Below are 20,962 nucleotides of genomic sequence, written 5' to 3'. Positions count from 1 at the left end.
AAAAATGTTATATAAGGTCTTATAAAATAGGGCATGAATTTTCTCAGCAGACATGACTCCAGGAGAAGTGAACTCTCCCTCACTGATTTACAATAGCTGTTACACAGTATGCTATATTGGGGAATGGCTCCAAGGTATGGCAGCAGCCTTATCATCTCTCATTGCAACATTGCCTCGCTGTTTATGATGTGTGAGGGCCATGGTCATACTGAAAACACAAACAGTGTCAGCAGCTAACAGTGGGAGAGAATGGAGAAAACACTTATTCAGTCATCTGATCAGGGTGTGTTAAAGCAGGCAGTTGTGTCCTACCCTTTTCAAGAGGGTTGTTGCCTCATAGAAGCAACCTGGTTGAGCCAGCACAGATTACCACACTGTAATCCACAAAACATTTTTAATCTCTTCATAAACCTTCAAGTAACACCTCTCCTGGCTCCGTCCCTGCATCCCGCCTACCCCCGCCTTCCCTCAGAGCAGGGCGGAGTGCTGTTTATTATGAGGGAGTGGGGGCGAAGTGTTTAAAGGTGGTGTTTGTGATAAAAGATCAAGACGAACAAATTTAATTACCTTTATACAGGAACAACAAGAAAAACCAGCACGTTTAAATAGAAGGGAGCCACAAGGTAAATAAACGGGTGTATCATGTATGTGATCACTGCTTCCCCCAATCAGCCACTGAAACTTGTCTTCTGGTTCTTCTTGCCCTGACATATTTAAGTTATCATGTTAGAAAACAAAAGTCATCTTCAAGAGGAAGGAATATATAGAACTACGATAACCTTCCCATATATGCACAAGAACAACAACTCTTTTTTTTTTTCTAAGGCATTTTCTCTTTCTAGGAGCCATAACTCTTTAAGGGTGTGTCAGTTATTTGTAAAATGTCTCTGAATCACTGTTGTGCGTTAGTGACAGCTTGTTACCAAACCTTAAGGCACAAATACCTGATTTATTTTTTATGTCATATAGAATTTTAAATTTTTCATAAACACAAAATCACCTCACAGATAACCCAATAACACAACCCAAGACAAGAGAAAGAAAAATAACGCTAAAATAAAATGGGTAAAGACTGACTAACCGTAAAAGATGACATAAAAGTAAATGGCTAAAGAAATATAAACAAAACTAAGGTAAATCAAGATAACAGTATTGAGGTGACATGATAAGTAAATTGGTCAGATTCCAAGTGTATCACTGTTGGATGTCCACTCATAGTATCCATATAAATGTTAACTTCTGCTGTGTCATCGTCACATCTACCCTTTAAAATTACATTCATTTTGTGCCGAGGTGTAAGTATCGTGACAGTATTCCCCATTTATTTCCATTTTATTTTTAAGGAATTGCTTCTTTGGCAATATCACATTCTTTAAATTAAATTTCATACCCCTTGATTGTGTTTAATAGATAGATGTGTGCAGATAAAAGATAAATCAAATGTTTAACCTCAACAGGATGTGCCAGTGTCATACTCTCACAGTGACTGAGCAGGTTTTTCCCCTCTCATCATGTGGCATGCAGCTGACACTGCGAGTGCTTCAATGTGCAGTCTGCCCTGTCACTTGCAGCTGGACTTGAAGGGATTCCTGTTGGTCAGAGCCACTTGGGTTTCTGTTTGTGTCCTGTGGGCTTGCACAGCAATTTAGATGCCTGCTTCTGACTCGCATATACCTGATTTGGAAAAAATGCAATGCCCTTGAGAACAGCCAGCCTCAGCGTCTTTGGATAGTGTGAAAATATTGTTGCTTTGTCCTGTCAAGGCGAGGCCACTCTAGGACAACAGGTCTATTGAGATTACATTGAGCTACACCCACTGTATGTTTGTATGTAGTCCTTTGCCCAAATACTGAAGTGATGTGATTATTTAAAACCTGTGGTGAGTATGACATGTAATGATATGGTTGCGTTGATTTGAAGGAGCAGGAGTTTTAACAGCTCAAACAGGTAATGCTGCTTCACCTGGCTGGCCCACTTTATCTGTCTGTAATGGTTGCCTGATCACGTCAACAGATTCTCAAATAACGCCTGAATGTAAACTTTGTAATCTCATACTGTCACGCAGTCTGTTGTTGTCTATGATGCACCACAATACCCAGCGCTACAGTTAGACTTCATGGATATACAATGCTGTGTGTTAGTAAGAAATAGCATAATAAAGTGTCTTGTTCTTCATTACATCTCCTATTGAAAAAGTTAAAAAGTTCTGACCTTGGCCTGCTCCTCTGCTGGATCTACTCCTTCATCCCTTTCACTCTACTGGCTGCTTAACAATATAGGAGAACAGATGATTTCCATATCTGAGATGGGACGAAACTAAAGGCCCCATTCACACCACATGAAAAACGCCAGCTGCAGTATTAAATATCCACATTGTTGTGAAGCGGTGAATGGCTGCACTGCTGTTACCATGGGGCTGTAACCTCAAAAACAACTGGGCTGGACAGGCTGAGTCAGTTGTGATGCTGGTTTTGTACTCATAGTAAATTCTCCCCCAAGTAGTCAATGTGTTGTTTTGGTTATTTAAATTTAACACATTGAAAACTTTGGCTAATTTGTGGCATAGAGCTGCACAGGTTACTTGACAAGTAGTTCCACCAGAAATGTGAGAATGTGTCTTTCCTCTTCTACTTTTTTGTCTGGGCAGTTGTTTGTCTTTCAGTGGTGGCCTGGTGAGGTTAGGACAAACCCAACAGGTTTAACTCTTTGAAACCTGGATTGACATCATTTTTCTTGTGCTGCATTCAGGGGCCTTTCAAATGTATATAAACATTTGAACCCAGAGCAAATTGGTTTGATTTCTTTCAAAAACATGGGAAATGGTAATGCTTAGCTTGATAAGAAATGTCCCAAAAATTGCAAGAAATTAGTCCATTTAGATTTAAAAAAAAAAAAAAAAAAAAGCTGAGTGTGTTTTTGTTGTTGTTGCTGTTTTCTTGTATTTTTTATTTTTTTGTTTGATTGTTGTTTTCATTTGTTCTTTGTCTAATTATCATCTAATTTTCATCTATTTTTTCATCATTTCTTGCTAATTTCTGGGTTATGTCTTCTAATCTGCTCATTGCTTGCTTTCCATGTTTTTAAAGGAAAGCAAGCCAGTTTGCCCACCTTTCAAAGGGTTCAACATGTGAGGACATCCTCTGTGACAGATACCTATAAAAAACTGTCAAAGAGACCAAGTAATCCCACATTTAAATGTATGCACTAATCTTTGTGATTTAGCAGTCGCTTTAACACGCCTGTGTACTTTCACACTTCTTCCTAACTGGAATCAGTGCAAACAAACAAACATCACTTTGTTTCATTTTTCCAACGAAGATGTCCCAACGCGCTCCATGTGTCAGTGGACAGGCCACGCAACATGTCGTTTGTTTGAAAAAATGCTCGCCTTGACTCAATTTTTTTCAAAGCTTTACAGATTTCCAACCTGTTTGGGAGCAAAAGCAAGCTATTACTTCAGCCCAATCAGGACTCAGTAGGCTTCCGTCAGTGTTTGTGCTCATAGTATATGTGACCAATTTTTTCTCGTGTGTACAGTGGAGTATTGGGCTGCACGATTTGAGGAAAATATGCAAGAAGTGATAGTTGTGTGTGTGTATGTGTGTATATATATATATATATATATATATATATATATATATATATATATATATATATATATATATATGTGTGTGTGTGTATATAATATTTACATTTTAAAGTGCAGTTTTTTACTCTCTTTCAACTGACAAAAATCCCTGAGTTCAATATCAGAATCTTTCCAAATGTGTTTGATGTGCAAATTTACATTGCAGTGACGATTAAAAAAAAACAAAAAACATTGTATTGTGCAGCCCTAGTGTAGTAATGCACTATGTTGTGATAGTCCACCAACAACTACACTCTTATAGTGGTATGCTGGTTGCCAAGCAACTATTTTTGATCCAAAGACTAGTATTTATGCACTGTTTCTGAGAACTGGAGTATTCTCCAGCTTTGGGATTTTTGTCTTTTCAGACACAGTGACTCTTCTCAGCTGTCCTGCTATAATCAGACAAATCTACTGAATAATTCAGGTTCCTTTTTTGTTTTGTTTTTGACATCTAAGCACAGAATGACTTGTGTCAGTAGCTCATGTCTGAAACTGTCCATAGAGTCAAATTGTTAAGGACCTTAATGAATTTCTGTTTTCCACCTGTTATGGAAAGGAACTGTTTTGTCATCACATTTACTATAAAGAGTAATAGGAACCTTCACACTATAAAGGAAGGACCTTAAAAAATAAACAGTAAATTACTATTATGCAAGTTGATGATATTTGTAGCATCACTTAGCTTTGTGTTAGAGTTTGTCTTTTATAGTCTATGGGTTCCTTCAGGGCTTTTCTTCCTCTGAGTCTCCAAGACACTCTTTTTGGACTTTTTGGAAAAGAGCCCCATTATGCTTACCTTTAGAGCCTTAAACATGACTACATAACATCTTGCATCATATAGCTTTTAGGTATTTCTGATATACCTATGGCAGGTTCTATTTAAGACTGATAACTTTCAGTTCATTTTAGGGCAGAATAATGACTGTTACTTTTGTCTTATTTTTCAGGAAAAGAGGAATAGAAGTTGTTCAGGTAAGTAGACAAAATCTTTTTTCTTATGCTGTTTTTTTCCTCTTTGTTGTTTTGTAACATGAACATTTTGAGCAGTCATTGTTTTAGTTGGGAGGTCTTTCCAAAAAGCTAGCCTATGTCTTTGATGAGACATAATTTTATTCTGACTCAATGCTGAGTTTCAACCCAAACATTTACTACACATACATTTTTCAGATTTCTGCTTGAAACTACTATCAGTAGTAGTACTATCATCAGCACAATATGGCCACTCTGTAAACTCTGTAGTACAACAGAGGGATCTAATTAGGGCACTGGCTACTCATTCTGTGAGAGTTGAGTTGCGAGTGTGTGTGGTTGAAAATTTTTAAAGCCAGGCTGCAGTTGTAAAAGTTACCACAGTATCTGACATCAGTGATAGCAATATTTTCATTATATTAAGTTGCATAAACACGAGCAACTCTTTCCAGATGACTAATTATATCCATGTCAATGTATTCTGTTTAATGTGGATCTATAAAAGCAAATAATGGTATATACTCAATGTATTGCGGCTTATTCCATGTAGGATGTATAAAATGACTATATCGCAAAAATCAAGTATAAATTGTCACATCTTTTTTTTAAGCCACAGGCATAAGTATATTTATCTGCAGGGCCCCAGATCACTACTATTTACATTTTCGACCATGGAGCACTAGTGCTACTTGCAAATATTAATCATATCTGACCTGGAAAGATGTTAGTTTGTGTCCCACTTACAGTGAACAAATCATCACGCTTAACGGCGCTGCAGTAACAGTTTAACTTAAGGAGTTAAATGGTGATGTCAGCAGACGAGGCATGTGTTTTGTATATTCGGGGCTCTGGACTGCAGCTATTTAGGCACATTTTCAAACATGGACCACCCGTGTTACTTGCAAATACTATTAATTTATAAACTGGAGAGCTGTTAGTTTGTTTCCAGCTTTTACAGGCGTTAAGTTTACAGTTTAACTCTCTGCTAACATGTAAGTGTGAACAAAAGCTTCCAGTTAACAGCAAAAACGTCGACAATTCCTGCTCAAGACGAGCAGGGTGCTTCAAAACACAAGCACCAGTGGTTGTGCTTTTATTTATTTAATTCGAACAGTGCTTTATTTTTCTTAATTATAACATTATTTTTTTGTTTGCTTTATTGTGACAGTCGCTACTTTATTGTTTAATAATTTTGTATTTTAGCAGTCAACAGTAGTTTAGAGGAGATTTCAAAATGTTGAGACATATATCTTGTGTTACGATATAGTCTAAAAAATATCCTTATTTTACTTTAGCGCCACATCACCCAGTCCTATAATGGTCTATCTCCAGTAATTACTTAGCTTAAGTCAAAGAGGGGTGTTCAGTTATGTTCAGGTAAATACACGCCCAAGGAAAATAAAAGCTGCTGTCGTTAATGGATATTGGACTCAGTACAATACACTGAGTTAGTAAACACATCACATACAGCAGCATAGTAACAATTGTTACAAAGTCCTGGGAGCTCAGTGTTGATAAGTGCTTGTCAGTTAAAGTGCTCTCTGCAATTGAGGAGGAAATCATCCAGCTTTTTCTGTCAGTCTCTTCCTCTATTTTTCTTTTTTTAATGCCGTCTCTTGTCCTCTTGTCTGGGGGCCTTTTCCCCCCTTTTGCTTTGAGGTTATTTTTTTCCTCTCTCTATGCTAACGATATCAGCACACCCAGAAAGAGCCCTGTCCTGGGAATAGTCCCAAAGTAAGCAGGGCTTTGTTTCCCACTGTGCATTCAGTCACTCCTGGGAGAGTAAGTCCTCACAAATCCTGAGCCAGGGGTACCCAGGGACTGGAACAGCCCTGGCCTTCCCCATAACTCCTTTCTCCACAACCACCTGTTGAGATTTTTCCCCCTCTTACAAATCAGCATCAACTCTTTCTTGTTTTTAGTTTAGCTGTTGTCGCCAGTTGAGGAAGATCAGTCTACTCAAACTTGCAGAGGTATTTGTTTAATTCATACCGGTGACTGGACTGCCCGAGATGCACCCAATGCCAGTCAGTGCCTGTACTGTCATGGCTGCATCAGAGCGGAGATAATGGTGGCCGTTGTAATGTTTTGGCTTTGCTATACAAGTCACAAAGCTGTCTTCTCCTATTGCACTAGTACATTCTGAGCCCAAGCAACCCAAAGACTTTCCCTCAGACCGTCACTTTGCAATCAGTGATGCAGCTTCAAATGCCATGTGTTTGAAACCTTGCTATTATATATGTCTTCTCTTGTATGTCTCGTCCTTGAGGCCCTGAGCCTAATTTAACTAGTGCCAAAAGACAAATTTCCACATTGAGAGTGTAAATAATGTTTTGTTAGAGACGGAGATAACAACAGATGAGACAGGCGGTAATAAAGAGCACATCATCGAAAGGAAGCGGTGGAACAGTACAGTAAAACTTTTGCGGCACTGCTAATGCTTCAAAATAAAAATTGTGTTTCCTTGCAAATTTAGTGTTCAGCTGGAGTGTTTTTCATGTTTTATTCATTTATTTTTTTAAGCTTTAAGGGTAGGTGGGAGTGTTGCTGTCTTGTGGATATGAAGTCCATTTAACCTTCTCTTGAAGGCTGAAGGCAGAAAATAGCTGCAGATTTATGTCTTGCAGCCAACTGAATCACCTAACCTTGTCCCTGTGGTCTGACGGACTAGCTGATCGTGACCATAACAACTCAACCTTGGGATATCCAAGGATGAGTTATACTGAGGCTTTTCTTGCAGGATTAACCAATAGGTCATGTTGTTGTAAGCCATATTATAAGCCAAGTCAGTAATTTGTTTTCTGTCGAAAACACAGATTCATTGGAATAATAGCTGTGTGCTAGAACGGCAGAACTTGGGGATTTTAGATTGTTTGTCCGAAAAGCTAGCAGCATGAGGATGTTACCTTGTTCTCAGGATATTGTGTTGTGCACTTTTTTTTATTAATGTCTGACATGTTAAGACCAAATGTTTATAAAATATGTAATACAGAACATAATAGTCAGAGTAATCAGTTATGAAAAGAATTGTAACTTGCAGTGTTGAGGAGATATTTATCATAACAATGTGGGTAGTGTGTATTACTCAACCATGGTAAACCTTTCTTCATCTTGCCAGCTCCCAGATCTCCCCACTCTGTCTCCAGTTAGCCCGGGGTCATTAAGTCCAAAAATTAATCTTTAAATCAAGTTTATGTTACTCGGTTGCCTAATTCTGGCCTAAAATGTTTTCAGAAACATATTTAAGTACACTATCAAGCTGAAATACCAGTTTGCGAACAGGAGATGGGCACCACACTGCTTTCTGTATTGTGAAAAACGCAGGCTGAATAGAGCTCAAACTGGAAAACAAGCAGTGCTGATCAAATATGAATCAAGATTCTGTTACTGTGTTGCATATTTCTTGCCTAAAATGTTTTTAGAAGCAAATTTTTGCTTACCTGTTTTAGCTGTACTATGAGATCGTTTGTTACCAGCAGGCCACAATATTGTTCTCTGGATGAGCTACACGCATTACATCAATGCAATTACATCAGTGCATTCTGGTAGTTGTAGGTTTTCTGCCTCTTGAGCAAAAGCAAATGCTGTGTTTTCTGGTCATGTTGAACCAACTTAAAAAGTATTTGCATCTTTTTACCGCATCTTTCTGCTGCAGCCCAGTTTTATGAAAACACCATCTGTCCAGCAGTGAAATACTTTGATAAAATCTGCTAAATCATACAATTTTTAAGAGGTGGTTAAAATGCTGTATAGATACTTCACACAGCATTTCCAACTAGTGATGTATGGTATTTGCCACCAGAGGTTGGACCTTCCAGAGGATTGAAAGTGATTATGACGTCACCCTGTGTGAACAGATCTTTGCTAAATCTGGTGGCCCTAGGGAGCTCATTTTATATTTCCATTTCTAGTGTGGGAAAACCACATGTATGGACTGACAGAAGGGGAAAGGAACAGATGGTCCTTTTGAATGACTTTACACGATGGCTCCTTTAGCCTCCAGCATCTTTCCACTCAAGCTCTTTTTTTAAGCAGCCCATTATCACGCTCACCTTGTCTCATCCCTCCATGCTTCCTCTCCCTCCTCCGAGTGATTTTGTAACAGCTCATCAATACTGACCCCATAGCCCTGAGCTCATGAAAGCCATCCTCCTGGTGCACCGTACATTAGCTTGTCTGTATCACAGAGCTGATGAAATTAACTCACCGGGCTCGGCCTTGAAGAAGCCAATATTCGCTCTCCGAGAGAGAACCCATCACAGCAAATGGCCATCGTTTGAGTGGGCTGTCCACAGAAAATTATTGAGTTACTGTTTTTATAATATGGTAAGTGCCCAAGAATTTAAAGTTAATTTCCGGCATGGTACTGTATCTCACCCACATATTGATTTTTTGGAGCCTGACAAACAACATATTGTCTTTAGATGGTATTTATTAGTCTACCAGTGTACCACCATTCAAAGAAACCTAATTGGTGGCCATTATTTGTAATTAGTAGAGAAGTATGTTGTATTAGGTGTCTTAAATTCAAGTCGGGAGATGATGATGAATGAGAAATTCATCATTTTGACCAACATGAACATGAGTTATGATGGATCATGTCTCTCTTATCTCTAAATATACATAGCCAATCTCAATAGACCTTATAGAGATCTGAAGTCTATTTTCTTCTGAAGTAGTTCTTTTTCATCCCCCAAATTTATACATTAGCCAAAAATGTCTTTAAAAGAAGGTATCAAAAATGTCTGTTCTTGAAGGTATACTGTGCAGGAAACTGTTAGCACACCCCTGATTCACTCTTGTTTGGTGTTTTGCTCTGCTGTGTTTGCTTTTTTGAGTGCTGTGTCACTCGGTTGCCTGCTGCTGGCACCTAGTTGCTAACTTTTTATAAAGCCTCAACCTCACTTGAGTTCTTTGGGGGTACAGGCTTATAAACATCCCAAACACAGATAATATGAAAATAGTTGAATCACAATCACAATCTAGTTGATCACAAGTGATGTGTTTTTTTATGAAAATCACCTCATTGTATATCTTTATGCTACCTACTAAGTCATTTAAGTCATGATCATTTCATAATTTCTTATCTAATATTATACTCAACAAAATGTATTAATTGATTAATGTGGAAAGGATTCCTCTTCATCTTCCAGAGCACACTATAGTCAGCAGTGAGTGCTCCAGGGAGAACTCTGTTAACCTAATGAGCTCCCAGTTTGACCTTCAATATGGTTTTTGGATGGAGACTGCTAGACATGTTGATCCCCTCTCATGTTACTCTTCTACTTCATGTAAGGTGTGGCAAACAGCCACAGTTTGTCTCTGACACATATGTTTCACTAGGGTGTCGAGTGCCGCACGCCATACTAAATAAATCATTTATCACGTCTGTCTGCACTCTGGGCTAGTCTGACAACAAAGCGAAAGCCAGGTGAGGTTAGATCCAGCTGAGGGCAACCAAAAAGAGACATCTAAAGGATGAAGCAGAAAACCTCAACAGGGCAGAGACAAATAACGGCTGCAAACAATGGTCGATATATGTTCACTGTATTTGTACACAGTTATTTTTAGAAGCTCAAGTACACATGTGAGCTCTGTCTGTGCTACTTACTCAAAATCACCATTCTTAAATTTCCCTGGGGTATAGCTTGGGCCCACCACGGAGCTACATCAAAGCTGAAAATATATTGGCCCTGACCTACCCTCTCCCTCCAGGATCCAGCGTGTTTTCTGTGCTGTCCATCACCACCATGGCCCACTGCTAGCACTCTGTCCCAGAGGGACTTGCAAAGACGTCAGCTGACATTTCTGCTTTTAGCATTTAGCAGGACATCAGTGACTTTACTGCTGGGTTTTTGGATGAGCTCTAAAGCCGGGTCACTCTGTTTACGCACGGGGAGAGGAGAGTTTCATCCTCTGCGATGTGTCTTTGCCAGTGGGTGTTGACCCCCGCGATGTAGAGTCCTGTTTTTGTGGAGGGGCCAGGCTGTGGATGGGCCCTCTGTGTTGTGTAAGCAAGAGATTAAAAGCCAAGCCTCAGCGGAGAGGAGTACAGACAAATTCCCTTTCACCCGCCTCTGCCACGCTGACTCTGCTAGCTAAACAGAAGAGCAACCACTTCGTTTTTTTACCAACATGCTGTACCTCGTGTCACAACTGCTGTTGTAATGTTACAGACCCAGTTATAGTTTATCCACAGGTGACAACACATTTTACGAGTGTTGACTTACAAAGACAGTGCTATTAAGGTCATGGCAGCATACTTACGTGTTTTATTCATCTGCCATATGCCACACTTCTACCATCTACCACGTGATTCCTGATAAACCAGCTCGACGCTGAGACACTGAGTCACCAAAAGGTCTGCAGCAGTGCCTCAAATGAACTTAAGTTTCACTGGCCGAGGGGACGATAAGATGAAAAAATCCACCGGCCAGGCACATTTGTTACCAGCCAAAATAATGAAATTTCCCTTTTTAGTAACATATATTTGTTCCAGTACATTGCCTTAAGATAATAAGGTTTAATGTTGAATACAAACTTAAAGAAGAGAACAGAGCAAGATAAAGCAATTGTATTTAATATTTTGATCAATAGTTAATATACTCAAGCATGAATACAACTGAAGAAGTCCTGATCTCAAAATTCTACTGAAGTATTTGCCATTAAATGTACTTCAGGATAACACATAGAAATAAATTTGAAGGTTTTGTTAGCCCATCTTATGCTTAATTATTTTAAACCTAGGCTTTGTCTTTTTAGTTCATGCAATTATACTGGCGGATTCTGATGAAATATTGTCAGCTTTGCATATCCTGAAAATGGTTGTTGAGTATTACTTAATGTCTGATTGCTACAGTGCATCATAACATTTATCCACAGTTTACTGTGTAAATACTGTATCAGCCACTGTCTTCTACAGTTATTTCTGCTGCAAAAGAAAGATTTTGCAATTGTCTGATTTATATGGAAAAATAAAAAAATTCACATACTGGGCTAGATTATTGTATCCATATCACCCACAGCTAAGACCTCCCTTATCCACACTAGTGCAGATGCAGTTGATTTTAAAATGTTGTGTCTATTCTAGCAAACCTGCTAGGCTCCCTGGATGCTTTCAGCCTTGTTGCCTTGTGTACATTTTTACAGCTCGTGTTGGCATATTGCTTTTGAGCTGAAGGGCGTGCTTCTACAGGCAGGAGGAATGGAGCATGGAGGAGAATGAGATCCAGCAGCGTTAAGATGGGCAGGGAAAGACTTGCCGTGTTGATGTAGCATAATGAGCTCTTTAGGAAATACAGCTTGACTTGAACATTACAGGGTGTGTTGGCATTTGTTTGCGTGTAGACTCTATTATGTGTCGTATAGGTTGTGCCGGCTCAACATAGAAACGCCCATATTCTGTGCTGTGCCTCTGTTCAAACAAACCTACTACAGTTAGACATTTTGTTCTTCCTGATAGTCCCAGCATAAAGAACACGGTATCTAAATGAACTGATATTTAACAGATTTACCACTCTGTGCAATTGACTTTTCAGGGCATCACCAAGGGTACGCTATTTAGTCATCTATCCATCACACTTCTCACAATTATTAACCAGGAAATGTTAGCCTAACTGACAGGTATACTGCGGCCAACCCTAAACCAACTGAAACTCTACACTTCTACAGTTCTTGCATTGATCCACATCAGTGTGATTAAGGCGTGTTCGCTCTCGGTATGCGTACTGTCTGGACAGTACAAAGGACAGTGGGGTCCTGCCCAGCTCTGGCTTATTTGCACAGGTGTTGCTGAGTTGTCTTTTGTCTGTAGCGATCAGGTGATTGTCATTTGCTGATTAACTAATGGTTTAGTGTATGACTGCATTACACAACCACAGTACTATAACTGACACAATAAGCTCTTTTTGACACACTCTTGTCAGTGCAGTGGGTGTTTGCTCTGGTTTCAGTTGCTTTGTCTTTTAGTCTGATCAAGCAGGGTTCCCACGGTCTTGAATGCTTGGAAAAATCATGGATAGGTGTTGCATGTAATAAAATAAATTACATGAATGTAACATAATGGTGAATTTATATTCTGTAGCTGCCAATGTAACATACCTTAAATATGCTTCGACATGTAACATTTTGGTTATACTTTTGTTTATTTTTTCATCACTAACATTTCTTAATTTTTTCTTCCTCATTCCAATGTCTGCTTTCATGTATGGCGACTAGACGTCAGATGATTTTATAAGCACTTTTGGCTTGAGGGGAGGAGCATACAACTTTAAATGGCTGTATTTTGCATTTATTTCACCATTTTTTTTCTTTTTTAAGAAAACATGCCTTCCAAACCCAGGGCCCCCTGGCATGTTTTCTTTTTAAAAAAATCCAGATTTTCTGTTTTTAATTTCTAAGTCTTATTTAGTTCAAGATTTATTTTAGTGGGGTTTTTTTTGTTTTGTTTTGTTTTTTTGTTTTAGAAAACTTAAAAATCTTTGGAGTTTTTTGTTTGGAGGGGGATTTTTTTCTTTTAAAAAATGTTTGGCTTTTTAGTAGGGCAGTATTAGTAGGGCAAGAAAAAAAATGGGGTCCTTTGAAAGTCATGGAGAAGTTTTGAAATTCTGTACATGATAGTGTGTGGGAACTGAGATGAAGTCATAATGTGCTATTAAATTATCTGGTTGAGTGTTTGTCTTATGAATCAAGACTGCCACAATTGTATGAAAAAACCCACAGCCCAAGCAAGATATTTGGGTTTCAGTAATGTTTTGCCTAGCCACATATTGAAGGCTGCTTTATTTCTCTGCCTGTTTGTCCTTTCACACAACACTGCCTCATAAATTCAGAAGGTCCTTTATGTAGCGACCAAAAATGCAGCAAAGAAAGCACTTTCAAGTTCAGGCACCCTCAGGTTTTTTATCTTTAAAAGTTGTCTGTCACGCTCAAACCTAACTTGAACCCTTCGTCGCAACAAACTGGACGCATTCAGCCAAAATTTAGGCTTTTTGTAAAGCTGACTTTCATCAGCAGACGACTCAACATTGGTTGCTAAAGCCTGGCATCTCTCCATCTCATGTAATGTTGCTACATGCGTGTGTGTAAGCGCTGACCTACATAAGTCTTATCTTACTTGGAGAGCTGCTTTGACTACTTGTGAACTACTTGGCCAGTGCAGTCAGTCTTTCGGCTGCAGTAAACTTCAAACGAATGTTAATTTGGCATTTTCTCAGAGGCTGTCGAATATGCTCAGCGAGACTGGAGGTCTGGCCAGAGGGAGAGAAAGTTTGTAACTCATAGTAAAATAGATGACACCAGAAATAAATCCTGATGGTGTAATTCAAAACAAATACAACATAAACTCTGGCTGCACCAAAGTTAGAGCTATAAATAAAAGAGGGGGAAGAAGATTTAGAGTCAGCCCCATTGCTGTTTTATAATCAACGAGGCAGAAAACAAAATATGTTTGTTTCCGAGAGCAGAACTATGAGATGGGGGGAGACATTAATCTTTTTATATCGACAGATTGGAAGTATAAATGAAGAGGGCAGTGGCAGATTGATGATTTCCTAAAATTAGTGGTCTCTTTTTTAAAAATACCCTCTCATCATGTTTAAAAAGCTATCAATCACACTGAAAAAATAGTTTTAAACCTCGCTGAGACCCTCCATAGGCCCTTTTTTGTCTTTTTTACGGGACACAGGGGATCTTTAGGGAAGGACAGCAGGTCAGCAGTATATGCCCTCAAATAAGTACATAAAATACATCCTCTGAAAGCAGGGAATGTAAAGATTAATGCAATATGGAGTTCAGCACTCTGTCAACTTTTTTATGTCATAAATCTGTATTAAACATTGTGTTATGGTGAGGCGTCCATTCAAACTGTAGATATTTAGGTTATTTAAGGGCTTAGACCTCTACCATTGAAGTATATGATGGTCATTCCCAAGGTCAGTTTTGTCTCACAAGTTGTTGCAGCAATTTTGGGGTTGTTACCATTTGTTACACAGATTTGGTGCTACATTGAATATCTTCTTACCACTTGAGAACTGATAAGAATGGTTCCACATTAAGATGCCACGACCTTGAGGAGCACCACTGAAAAACCCATGATGTGATTTTGTGTCAAAAACTTTTGACATATGGTGATTTCTATAAGAATTGCATTTTTCTGTCATTGGATTGGGAGCACCTCTGTTCTGGAAGCTGCCTCGAAGTCCTTATATTTCTTAATATACATATGAAAGCCATACATCCTCTGAATGCTCCAGGGGCCAGATGCATAAACAATATATACGCACAAAAACCACATGTATGCCTTTTCTCACACACAAACTGGTATTTATAAAGGAGGAATATGCGCACGCATTCTTCAGAAGTTTTAACTGAGATAGCAGCGCGTAACATTGTTCTAAGGTTGTTTGCCAAATGCACTGATTGTGCTTGATATGTTTTTTTTTCCAGCTTACACTGTGTTCTCTCAAATGCAAATCATAGGCACATTTACAAAGTGAATCTTAAATTATTCATGGGTGATACATTTTAGCATTATTTTTATTTACATAAATCTCCCAGTTAATTATCATTTGATTTTATCATGTGGAGCCGTTTGTTAAGTTAGTTTCCACATAAGGGCTCTGAATGAATCACTGGTCATCCCTTTCACCTTTAATCATAGTGACGATCAAGATTTCACCGTAACAATGATTTGCAGAAATGTTTTGAATTAGTGGAATGGACGTGCGTAATGACAGCTGCTCTGGCGCTGTTGGAGAATTTCACCAATGCAACACTGTCGGTGAAATTGCACTTTCTCTACTGTATTTGTCAGCGACAGGTCTAATAAGTGCTGGAGGGGTGTTTCTACATCCACTTATGATGAACTATGGGTGTGGACATGAAGCTTGTGCCTGTTTGCCCAGCGCCACAATGACTGAGAATTATGAAACAATCAGGCATACACACAGCTTTATAACTTTGATGAAAATAATGTGTATGCTTGTTTCTGTCTCTGTGCATACACACAGTTTTAGTCTGGAATCTACACAGAGTTTTATGCACCGTACAGTGGGTAAAAGGGAAAACATAAAAATGTAAATTACGTAAGTTTGTCAACCAGCTGCAGGCAATAGTACTACAACATTGAAAAATATAAAAATATTGTCAAGTTCTGACTTGAGGCCTGAACAAACTGTTGCGATTTTATTAAACTTCGTCTATAGGTTGGAAAAAAAACCCTGTCATACTGCTTTAGCAAACCGTTACACACTCACACTCACACTCACACACACACACATACCCCTGCCAAAGATTTTAATGAATTGAACAAATGCTAACAAGAATCAAATTTTCATTTAACACTGGCACATTTGTATTACAGTGACTTTCCACTGTAGTTTTATAAATGCACCAAAAAGCAGCTAAGACACACTTCTGGCTGTTTTGAAATAAATAAAATGATTTTTTTTTTTCTTTTTTTTTTAAATTGGCCTTTTTTAATGGGTGACTGCCTTTGTAATCCATTTCTAAGTGTGATAAATGAATACCTGAGTGTATGTTTGCACCATAACCCTTGACTCATGGCTCTCTCTCTCTCTCCTTAGCTGGACCTCAGCCAGCCTCTGGAGGAGCAGGGTCCCCTGGACGTCATCATCCACAAACTGACTGATCTCATCCTGGAGGCTGACCAGAATGATTCACAGGCTGTGCTGCTGGTGCAAAGAGTACAGGTATGCATCCTTGTCCTCCCTCATTTCCCCAAAGTATTTATAAGTGATGCGAAGAACACAAGTACTGAGGTCTGGAAAAGTGGGTCATATGAAATTGATCATTTCCACCTCTTGGAAAACCTGGAAGTTTTACACATAATTTGGAAATAATGTGCTCAACCCCTCAAACATTTACTCAGTTACACAATTTATTTAGGTATGGAGATGTATCAAAAACCTCTTAAAACAAAGATTTAAAAAATTATATTGCATGTCATTGACCAACATGTAGCTTTAGTACCGAAGATAGTCTATAACAGAAGATACCTCATTACAAGCTGTTCCAGTGATACGAAATGGTATTCTCTTCTGGTCTCCTAAGTGGGCGTGGTCGTCTGTGCATGCATACCCCCACCTCTGTTGGATGTGTAGTAATAATTGTGTAGCTGGATTGAATATGAATCAAAACAATACAACACTAAACACTAAATTTAATGTTTTCTCCTCATTTTGACGCTGGTTTTTTTCTTCTTCTAGCTTAATTTCTGATGTTAACCAACATTAGTTGTTTCAAAATGTTGCAAGAGTAAGTTGCAAAAACAGAGACATAGTTCAGTTTCTCCAGATTTGTCTGTCTGAAAAAATGCCATTTCAGTTTTATGTTTAGAAGGGCCACGGTTTGTGACAAATGGGTCCAATATTTACTTCAGTGACTTTTCCCATTGGAATGGATAGACTGAGGGCTGCTGCTAGTCTCCACATGAAAGAGAGAGGAAATGAATCTAAAGTGAGCCGTTTCAGTTTATCAACCAGCTCTGGTAGTACCAAGTATTTAAAACTGTGAAGAGTGAAAGCTGGCATACAATGTCTGGTCAGGTTTATTTAATTATTCACTCAGTCTTTGACCAGTTAGTTTCTTATTTAAATTATATCATGCCACATTGTCAGTGATGGTAAAAACCAACCCCAGATTCATCCTCTATTGGCATTTTGCCTAGCTGTATTTTCAGTTTTCAGTGCTGCTCTCTTGGATGGAAACTATCTAAGGTCAGTGCCTTTTTATAAAGCCCTGACCTCACCTGCATGCTGTGGGGTTATTTGCTCATAAACATCACAAATACAGAAAATAAGAAAATACAGTCAGATGGCAGAGTCTCTGCCGAAACATATACACCCACACACTTCTAGTGGTTCATAAGTAATGATTGATAGGGATAACTTACGTATGAATCCATACATTGTTTTTATGAAAATGCTGGATTGTTTGTTTGTTTTTCCTGTTTTAGATTGGTTTTTTGGCAAATTTCTTGTATGTCTGCTTGTTTTAAGACAACACAGAATATTGAAAAGTTTTGGCTTCTTTGAAAAATATAAATACCTTTAGCTACAAAACCTTTTTCATTTAACAAAGTTTTGTAACAAAGAATTTAAAATTATACCCAACTCAAGTCTCACACACAACATTTACATGATCTGGTGAACATATGCCCCAGCCTCTGTCAGGAAAGATGACATGGAACATTAGCTAAGCTCTCTAGATACACTTGAAAGGAGGAAAAAAAAGTGAGACATAACACAGCCACACTGCTTCAGGCAACAAAATATTTATGGATGACAGGATTTTATGTTTTTGTGTAAATGTTCCAGTTCAAGGAATCAAACAGACAAACCAAAGAACCTTAACTTAGCTCCAGGAACATAAAGGACAATAGCAGCTATATTTGAGCATATGGTGACTCATAAATGCTTCTTTAGGAGTTTTCCTTGTTCTTCCTAAAGTGAGAAAACTCTCACATGGACAGCAGGTCACAGCTCCAAATGTGGCACTGTGAACACACTACAGAAGACTGGTGTGTGTGTGTGTCTGTGTCAGTGTGTGCGCGTGTCTTTGTATTCATTAATCTAGCAGTGTTATAGATGGTGTGAAAAGTAATTTTGCTCCACCAGCTCTCACTCTATCTCTGTCTCTCTGTGAATGACTCAGAGGAGCTGTAATCATGATCAACATCACACAATTCTGTCAACGTGTTCCTGACTGCTCAATTAGGAAAGACAAACAGGAAGTTGGTGTGGAGCAGTCACGAATGCAGCAGAACCTGGTCAATATATGAACACAAGGCTGCATTTGCATGCTTTTATGGTGCATTAGGCCATGTTGAAATAAATGCACTCGTCTTGTTTTATTGTAAAGAATTGTGCGAGTTTTGATCCCCATCTTCGACAGAAAGCAACACTGGTGATCATGTAACATTATAACTTTCATGGTAGTTGGTACAAAATATCACCATGCAGCTTTAGTGCTGTATCATCGCTGTGCTTCGATATCATACGTTGCAGCTTTTCAACATTTACAATGTTCACAGCTTTCTAGCAGCAATGCATAGCCATCATCTCTAATGGTTGAATTGGCACTCATTTGAGAAGGTATAAAAGAAATGGACGTAGCCACGGTGACATTGCGCGTTGGTTAGAGGACTTTTGTTTTTAGCCCCACTTTGGAGCCAGAAGTGACCATGTTTGGACGAGAGGAGGAAGCTGTGAAGGAAGGCATTGCTACGCCTCTATCCTGATTGTTATCATGGATCCCAATGCATTTTTTTGGCAAGTTCCGCCCTACTGTGTTATGATTGGCTTGTACTAGCCCTTCCCATGACCTCTTTGCCCTAATTGCTTCCGACTTCAAAGTGTTGGTGTGATGAAGACTAGCCAATCATAGCACAGTCCCAATGCTTTTCCACAATAATGGCTGATTGATAGGTCAACCACAATATAGGCAGTCCCTAAAGCATAGCCCGTTTTATCTTGTTTTCCGTTAAATAGGACCATAATTTACAAAATGAACATTATGCTCTATTCAAAAAGACTTGAAACAAGAGATTTAAACCATAAACTCATTAGGAAAGTATTTACTATGTTTATAATTCAAATGAGAAGTACAGTAATTTTCTCATAGACTTCTATGCATCCACACTATTTTTTGTAACCAATAGGGTCGCCCCCTGCTGGCCCTTAGAAAGAATACAGCGTTTATGCTCTTCCATGTCGGCTTCACTTTTCAGACTCAGAAGCTACATCCATTTCCTTGAAACACTTCATCTGAAAGACAAAGGCTGTGCACCACTTGCCTTTGGTTGGGACTAAATGTCGTGTAGTAACCAAAATGTGGCCTGTTTGTGTCTCGCAGCAGCCAGGTTTTCTCTCAATGTAGAGTTGAATATAGACTCCTACACTCAGAGCCTCACCAAACAAAAACACACATAAAACACACAAAACAAAGACACACTGTCACAATTATTTGATATGACACTAGATAATAGATTTATCATTTGAGTTACTTATTGATTTAAAAGGCCAGTTATTTTTTTGTTCATTAACACAGCGCACTTTGTTGACCTCTAAATCACTATTATTCCAGCAGTTTTCTTAACCAGCTCAGTGATTACATTATAGACCTGCTTTTATTGCTGCTGCATCCTTTAGCCCTTTAGGGGATCCTCAAGGATCCAGTGTATCCTGCTCCTAACTTAAGATCTCCTCCCGGCCTGCTGTGAACTAGGGGTGTGTCACATCATATCGTCCACGATAACACTGGTCTAATTTTTAATATAAGAAAAAAACATATTGTGATAATGGCAATATTTCGACTTGTTTACACAATTATGTCATACTGTTATGCAAGCACAACAACAATCACGGCCAAAAGCAAAATGGCTACTTTAAATTTTTACATATTAGGTACTGTTTAGATGTTTAATTTGTGGTTGATTTTATTTCGTTGCACTATTTATATTTTTTTATATTTATTTAGTATTTTTGAGTTGCTGCTGTTTTTGTTTATAAAACTAAAGAAATGAGAGGTAATTGTTTTAGTTTTTACTAAACTATTTGGTAAAAACTAACACCTATTTTGTTGCAGTGGTTGTTTTTGAAATTAATAGTAAAATATTTTTTAGTATTTTTTCATATCGTCAAGAATATTGTTATCGCAAAAATACCCTGGAACATTGTGATATTATTTTAGGTCCACATTGTCTAAAAATCACCTGGGCAGGCTTTTCTCGATGCAGAGGAACAGTTTTCTAGTCCAACATAGTCATTCTTTCACTGCCCGACTAAAGCTTGTGACTGCAGATAAAGGTTGGATCAAGTGTTAGCTGGTAAATTAACAGCTCACTTTCTGGCTCAGTCCTGTCTGTGCCTCTTCAGCTCTGGCTATTTACCTGAACACAGTTGTCATCTGTGATTACATTTTCTTGAGATATAAGCCTTGGCGCATTTATACTATGACACATCTGTGATCATAAATAACCTTTTGTGTGTTGGAGGGAATAAGCCTTCCTCTCTAAATACCTCTGTTTGAAACAAAATGTCAGGCCGTGATGCGCTCTGGTGATTCAGTGGCCTGAGGTGTGAGCTGTGTGCACAGTGGACCTGGGACAAATATTATTAGCATGATTTTAGAGCTGTAGATCATTGCAGTAATCTGTTTAGGAGGCTGTGGTTAAGGAACAGTTAGTTTGCTGACCTTTGAATCTTATAATTTCATCTTTGCTATTGTCAGCTACCTAAAAATTGTAATGAATAAAATGGTAAGTTATGCCATAACCTGATAATAACAGCATTTGGGAGGCAAAGTTGCAGTTATAGAAAGTTATTGGCATTTGTAAACAGG

General features: G+C 38.5%; 1 protein-coding gene across 1 annotated transcript in view; it reads left to right on the top strand.

Moving 5' to 3' along the window:
• LOC121953725 (inositol-tetrakisphosphate 1-kinase) overlaps window positions 1-20,962 on the top strand; it is a 42,466-nt gene that overhangs the window by 2,629 nt on the left and 18,875 nt on the right. Inside the window, exons 3-4 of the mRNA XM_042500934.2 lie at window positions 4,579-4,603; window positions 16,186-16,311. Coding sequence (XP_042356868.1) covers window positions 4,579-4,603; window positions 16,186-16,311 — 151 coding nt within the window. The remainder of the gene's footprint in view (window positions 1-4,578; window positions 4,604-16,185; window positions 16,312-20,962) is intronic.

This window comes from Plectropomus leopardus, chromosome 14 (assembly GCF_026936395.1).
Source record: "Plectropomus leopardus strain MGB_pleo_1.0 chromosome 14, ASM2693639v1, whole genome shotgun sequence".
Classification (NCBI taxonomy): domain Eukaryota; kingdom Metazoa; phylum Chordata; class Actinopteri; order Perciformes; family Serranidae; genus Plectropomus; species Plectropomus leopardus.
This window is presented reverse-complemented; position numbering and strand designations above follow the sequence as displayed.